Source organism: Carcharhinus amblyrhynchos, chromosome 33 (assembly GCF_965287045.1).
Source record: "Carcharhinus amblyrhynchos chromosome 33, sCarAmb.v2.hapA, whole genome shotgun sequence".
Taxonomy (NCBI): domain Eukaryota; kingdom Metazoa; phylum Chordata; class Chondrichthyes; order Carcharhiniformes; family Carcharhinidae; genus Carcharhinus; species Carcharhinus amblyrhynchos.
This window is the reverse complement of record NC_137356.1, coordinates 20,255,401-20,262,665: the sequence shown is the minus strand read 5'-3', so window position 1 is coordinate 20,262,665 and position 7,265 is coordinate 20,255,401. Positions and strand designations below refer to the sequence as shown.

The window sequence follows — 7,265 nt, the reverse complement described above, 5'->3', positions numbered from 1 at the left end:
AGCTCTAACCCAGTACAGCAGGGCCATTAACAAATTTCAGAATGGAATCAGTTCAGGGGGTGGAGGAGAGAAATTTTGTCACAGTTCGGTATGAATATAGAAACCCTACAATGCAGAAGGAATCCATTCAAAAAAAAATTACAGCATAGGAACAGGTCCTTCGGCTCTCCAATCCTGCACCAAACATGCTGCCCGACTGAACTAAACTCCCGACCCTTCTGGGGACTGTATCCTTTTATTCCCATCCTATGTATTTGTCAAGACACCCCATAAAAGTCACTGCAATATCTCCATCCACTATTTCCCCCAGCAACAGGTTCCAGGCACCCACTACTCTAAAAAAAAATGTGCCTTGTACACCTCCTTTAAACCTTTGCCCCTTAACCCTGTGTCCCCGAGTAACTGACCCTTCCACCCCAGGAAAAAGCATCTGACGATCCACTCTGACCATGTTTCAATCTTGTAGACTTCAATCAGGTCTCCCATCAACCCCTGTCATACTATGAGAACTACCCAGTTTATCCAACTGCCCAAATCCTGGGAAATCTTTTCAGAATCCTCTCCAAAGCCTCCACATCCTTCTGTTAGTCTGGCGACCAGAATTGAACACTATATTCCAAGTTCAGCCAAACTAAGGTTCTAAAAAGTGCAACATAAGCATGTTTTTCTCTTTCATTCACAGGTTTTAAGTCGGTCCACCTCGTGTCCAACGAGGGGCATACACGCAATGGGTCATACTGGGGCTGCTCTTGGTTGTTTGAGATTGGCCCAGTGCTTCATGTCGTTAGTGTGTGCCTAAACTGGACCAGATACTGGGCAAGACGACATCTCAGTGACTATCGCTGATTGCTGTGCAGACACATGGATTTGGGCCGGTGTCTGTGGGAGTTTGCGCATTCTCCCCGTGCTTGCGTGGGTTTTCTCCGGGTGCTCCGGTTTCCTCCCACACCCCAAAGATGTGCTGTTAGGCTGATTGGCAGGAATAAATTGTCCTTAAATCAGATTCCCTCAATCTGGATGGGCATAAAATGTTAGACAGGGGTCATGGGGGGAGAGGGGGACTGGTGGTGTTGAGATGGTGGCGCGGGCTCGTTGGGCCGAAGGGCCTGTTTCCCGGGCTGATTTTGTTCTTTGTTCTTTGTGTGTTGGTGACTCTCAAATGTGCTCTGAAATGGGGGGCAGTTTGGGATGGACAATAAATGCTGGTTGCAGCCAGCAACACCCACATCACATAAATGAATAAAAAATATACAACAAGAGAAAGAACAAGCAGATTATTTGATCCAGGTGGAAAGTTGTTTGTTTATCTTATTTTGTTAACATATTAAAGGTTGGAATGATTTATCCAGTTTCTCGCATGAAGTCAAATTGCTGCATATTTGTTGAAGCTAACAATGAAATAGCAATCGATTACGGGATGTTTTGCTCTTTGTTTCTATTCCGGGAGCCAGCTGGGCATGTTTTAATTTCTATTTGTTTCCCCAGCAACATTTCAAGATCAGAGTGATGGGATATTTCAGCACCGACTTCAATTCGTTACGGAATTTATTCTGAGTTGTTGCATAAATGCAGGTATTTGTGCAAGAACTCAAAAGCTGAAGCATAAAACCGATTTCTTGGAGGACATCCGAAATGCTAATTGATGCATTACCTTGCATCATAATAATTCGCAAGTATATAGAATTCACCAGAAACATCACCCAGAGCAAGATAAAATTTCCCGAGATGACAAAGAGTAAAATGATGGATTTTCTTCGCTTCTCAATTTCGGGATCACTGGGATTCTTCCCACTGCTGTGGAGCCGGAGTCTCCTCCGGGCCCCGCTCGACACCAGAATGTGTCTAACAGTCAGCGCATTGAGCAGAAGGATCAGAAAGAAAGGAACAAACGGAGTTAAAATATAATGTATTGTTTCTACTGCTCCCCATACCCTTGAAAAAAGAAAGGTGCCTAACACGTTACAAAACCAAGGAATGTTAAACAGTGTATATTCACTGGTCAAAACAAAATACCAGAAAGTATTTTTCAATAAGAACAGCACCGTCACGCTTCCCACAACTATGGTCGCTGTTCTCTCTGTGCAATATTTTGCTTTCAACTTCTGACAACAAATTGCCACAAATCGATCAAAGGTAAAAGCAACTGTGTACCAGACTGAACAGTCAGTTATTGCATAAAGCAGGACGCCGTGTATATTACATAATTTAATGTTCCGTACAAAAAGGAAGTGTGTAACGTGAGCAATGGGAATCTGTCTGAGTATCACATCAACTATAATAACCAGTAGATCTGCCACTGCCATGGAAACCAGATATCGAGTGACACATTTCGAGAGACCACATCGTCCTTGAGATAGGATCACAATCGTCACTAAGTTCACTGTAAGGGAGTTTGCAAAAGAAAAAGCAGCAGTATTCAATGAGATTTCAGTCTGAAATTAGAATTTTCATGACTACATATACTGAGAGTGTCTTCTTTGTGAGAGTTTCTCCTGTTGGAGACAGGCATTGGAAAAGCAGCAATGGACTGTGAAATAAAGAACCAAACAGGATCAAACTATCCATAATATATACAGAATCTAAGTTCTTAAAGTAAAAATGCATTTATTAGTGTCACAAATACACTTACATTAACACTGCAATGAAGTTACTATGAAAAATCCCCAAGTCGCCACACTTCTGCGCCTGTTCGGGGACACAGAGGGGGAATTAGAACATAGAACATTACAGCGCAGAACAGGCCCTTCAGCCCACGATGTTGTGCCGACCAATTAAGGAAAAAGCAATGACCCTCTGACCTAAACCAATCCCTTTCCATCCATAAACGTATCCACGGGCCTCTTAAACGCCCCCAAACTAGGCGCATCTACAACTGCAACAGGTAGGGCATTCCAATCCCTCACCACCCTCTGGGTAAAGAACCTACCTCCGACATCCGTCCTATAACTACCACCCCTTAATTTAAAGCTATGTCCCCTCGTGCTAGCTCTCTCCATCCGAGGAAAAAGGCTATCACTGTCCACCCTATCTAAACCTCTAATCATCTTGTATGTTTCAATAAGGTCTCCTCTTAGCCGCCTTCTTTCATAAGAACATAAGAACATAAGAAATAGGAGCAGGAGTAGGCCATCTAGCCCTTCGAGCCTGCCCCGCCATTCAATAAGATCATGGCTGATCTGTCGTGGCTCAGTTCCATTTTCCCGCCCTCTCCCCATAACCCTTAATCCCCTCTCTTACCAAGAACCCATCAACCCGCTTCTTAAAAATATTTAGCGAGGCAGCCTCCACCACTTCAACGGGCAGAGAATTCCAGAGATTCACCACCCTTTGAGTGAAGAAGTTCCTCCTCAACTCCGTTCTAAACCGCCTCCCCTTTATCTTGAGGTTTCTTACGAAAACAACCTCAAATCCCTCAGTCTCTCCTCATAGGACCTTCCCTCCATACCAGGCAACATCCTGCTAAACCTCCTCTGCACCCTCTCCAAAGCCTGCACATCCTTCCTACAATGTGGGGACCAGAACTGTACACAATACTCCAAGTGCGGCCGCACCAGAGTTTTGTACAGTTGCAACATGACGCTGCGGTTCCTAAATTCAATCCCCCTACCAATAAATGCCAAGACACCGTATGCCTTCCTAACAACCTTATCGACTTGATTCCCAACTTTCACACATACACCTAAATCCCTCTGTTCATCAACACTATTCAGAGTCCTACTGTTAGCCCTATACTCTACACATCTGTTATTCCTGCCAAAGTGAATTACCTCACACTTTTCCGCATCAAACTCCATCTGCCACCTCTCGGTCCAGCTCTGCAACTTGTCCAAGTCTCTCTGTAAACTATGATACCCCTCTCCACTATCTACCACTCCTCCGACTTTGGTGTCATCAGCAAATTTACTAATCCATCCATCTATACCCTCATCCAGATCATTTATAAAAATTACAAACAGCAGTGGCCCCAAAACAGATCCCTGAGGCACACCACGTGTAACCGAACTCCATGACGAATACTTTCCATCAACCACCACCCTCTGTCTCCTATCCGCCAGCCAATTCCTGATCCAATTAACTAAATCACCCTCAATCCCATACATCTGCATTTTCTGCAGAAGCCTTCCATGGTGAACCTTATCAAACGCCTTACTAAAGTCCATATATACCACGACAACTGCCTTACCCCCATCCACCTCTTTGGTCACTTTTTCAAAAAACTCAATAAGGTTAGTAAGGCACGACCTACCCTTCACAAAACCATGCAGACTATCTCCAATCAATTCATTACTCTCTAAATAACTATAAATCCTATCCCTAATCATTTTTTCTAAAACTTTGCCCACAACAGAAGTAAGACTCACCGGTCTATAATTCCCGGGGAAGTCTCTGTTCCCCTTCTTAAACAATGGGACAACATTTGCTATCCTCCAATCTTCTGGCACTATACCTGTGACCAACGACAACCTGAAAATCAGTGCCAGAGGCTCTGCAATCGCCTCTCTTGCCTCCCAGAGAATCCTAGGGTAAATCCCGTCCGGCCCAGCGGACTTATCTATTTTCAAACCCTCAAGAATATCTTGCACATCCTCCTTATCTACTGCAATACTATCCAGTTTACAACCCTGTAACCCAGTATTCTCCACAACTACATTTATGTCTCCCTGCGTGAATACCGAAGAGAAATATTGGTTCAATGCCTCTCCAATCTCTTCTGGTTCCACACATAACTTCCCACTGCTGTCTCCAACTGGCCCGAATCTTACCCTAACCAATCTTCTCTTCTTAACACATCTATAGAAAGCCTTAGGATTCTCCTTAATCCTATCAGCCAAAGTCTTCTTGTGTCCTCTTTTAGCTCTTCTTAACTCACTCTTTAACTCCCTCCTGGCTAATCTAAAGCTTTCCAGTGCACTACCTGAGCCCTCAAGCCTCATCCTGACATAAGCCTCCTTTTTCCTTTCAACCAGTGAATCAACTTTTTTAGTGCACCACGGTTCCCTTGCTCAACCATTTCCTCCTTGCCTGACAGGGACATACTTATCAAGGACTCGCAGTAGCTGCTCCTTGAATAAACTCCACATTTCGGACGTTCCCAGCCCCTGTAGTCTCCTAGTCCAACCTATGCTCCCTAATTCTCTCCTAATAGCCTCATAATTACCCTTCCCCCAGCTATAACTACTGCCCCAAGGTTCATTGAGCACGGCCAATGCACCAAACCAACACGACTTTCAGAATCTGCTGCAAACGTTAAGAAATGTCATTCCTGAGATGGGGGATTGCTGCTCCATCTTGTAGAAAATAACAAGCTATTGTTTGTGAAAGCAGCAATCACCCAAACTTGGAAAGAACTGAAAGCTGTGTAGAATTGGGCTTTAACTGTAATAGATATCAGGCTGCTGTTGCCTGGGAGGGAGATTTGGGGCGTGGATATTCCTGTGATCACTGCTCACCGATTGTTAGAAGAAAGTGCACAAATGTGGAAACAGTACGGGTTCACAGTCCAGTTCAGCGCTGGGGCATCAAACCCTCCTCCTCCCCACACTCCTTTGAGACAGAGCTTGTCCAGGGAACAGCTTTGCCGAGGCAGATTGTTCAGGGGAGATTAAAGTTGGCATTATTGGAAGAAGAACATAGAAATCTCAGCATCCTTGCCAACACAGCCACATCAGGCAACATCCATGGACAACTTATCCAATTACTGTGTGAAAAATGATAGGGTATTTCGCTACACTTTCAGACTAACTCAGAAACGTGGAGGTGAAACGTGCTACTTCTAGATGCGGTGCCCCGTGTGATGATGCACGCACAAGCCCAGTCCCATTTCCCAGCACTTCCTGCATTGTGTTGGATGCAATGGTGTTTGCAGTGTTCCTCTAAATGCTTCTTAAGTGTTGTGAAGGGGAGAGGGAGGGGGCCGGGTAAGATGCTGTGTCGGCAAATCCGTGCAAATTCAGTGATCTCCTTCTGCACGGCAGGGATTTGATGTTCAACTCTTTGTCTGCATATTTATCACAACTCTGTCACATTGCTGCTCTACATCTGAAAATGTGTGCAGAATAAAGACTTGGAAATGCAAATAAAGTCTTGAAAACATAACTGAGCAAATAGCAACATGCAGTTTTACATCAGGCATTGTGTCCAAATGATGTGTTAAACTATCAAAGCTTGCTATGTCCTGGTACAGCAAGCATCAGAATTTTATTCCGTGTCCTGACTTGGGAATATACTGCTGTTCCTTCATGGTTTCCGAGTAAAAGTCCGTGGAGTCTGGAATTGCTGGCGTTCCGATATCACAAAATATAGCAGCAGAGAAAAAGCTGCTTCATCTGCACTGTCCCAAGAGCAAGAACGATTGGACAATAAATGCTGAACACACAGATGCCCACGCCAATTCAGTAAAAGAATGAAACATCTGTCAAAGTGAGGAGGTGATCGTGTAACAAACAGAATTAGGCAGATATGTTCCAGTGTGACACATGGAGACAGATACATAGAACACACTGAACATGGCAAATTGTGATTTAGCTCACAAAATCTCTGTCTTCTTGTTTCTTCACCACCAACAGCACTAATTCAGCATATGTTACTTACCAGGACCATCAATGAGCTGAGAGAGTGAAAGGAATCCGGAAGTACAGAGGAGAAATGCCACAGTTAAACATGATGCATGGAGTTAACAGCGACACTTACAGGGAACGCCAAGAGCAGCGATGATGGGATAATATATCTTCTGCACTTCCCAGAGTGTGATTAGCACACGGAAGGTTATTGAGAATTCCCGAAGCATGTTTGGACTTTGGCAGCAGAGACTGAACCAGTCAGCACTCGAGGTTACTGAGGCATTGTGGAAGGACATTGAAAGAAGCCTCACATTTATGTGGGAGTGGAATCCACAGAGAGGAGTTTCTCTGGGGATTAAAATTACTGACAATGAATAAACAAACACAATGTTTTCAATATTTCAATTCTAACCCTCTGAGATTTTCAAAAATGCAGCTAAGCAGACACTGGACGGACAGAAAGGGAAAGCGTTCAACAAATAACAACAACCAAAGCACAAAGAATTTACAGGGCAGGAACAGCCCTTTGGCCCTCCAAGCCTGTACCGACCATGCTGCCCTACTGAACTCAAACCCTCTCCCCTTCCGCAGATCATATCCTCTATTCCCATTCTATTCATGGATTTTTCAAGACGCCCCTTAAAACTCACTGTTGTATCTGCTTCCATTCCTTCCCCCAGCAATGGGTTCCAGGCATCCACCACC

At 44.3% G+C, this 7,265-nt stretch overlaps 1 protein-coding gene across 1 annotated transcript; it reads right to left on the bottom strand.

Annotated features, from left to right (window-relative positions):
- Window positions 1-1,469: 1,469 nt before the first annotated feature.
- Window positions 1,470-6,787, bottom strand: LOC145360928 (putative G-protein coupled receptor 139). Its single transcript, XM_080216433.1, has 2 exons — window positions 6,691-6,787; window positions 1,470-2,380 (listed from the first exon to the last, which is right to left on the bottom strand). The coding sequence occupies exons 1-2, from the start codon at window positions 6,785-6,787 to the stop codon at window positions 1,470-1,472; spliced, it is 1,008 nt and encodes a 335-aa protein (XP_080072559.1).
- Window positions 6,788-7,265: the final 478 nt, after the last annotated feature.

What these genes read in the sequence shown, in the direction of transcription:
- LOC145360928 (XM_080216433.1), bottom strand. Translation starts at nt 6,787, where the DNA reads ATGCTTCGGGAATTCTCAATAACCTTCCGTGTGCTAATCACACTCTGG. An exon ending in CGCTGCTCTTGGCGTTCCCT is followed by an intron (nt 2,381 to 6,690) that starts GTAAGTGTCGCT and finishes ACTCCCTTACAG; the next exon opens with TGAACTTAGTGACGATTGTG.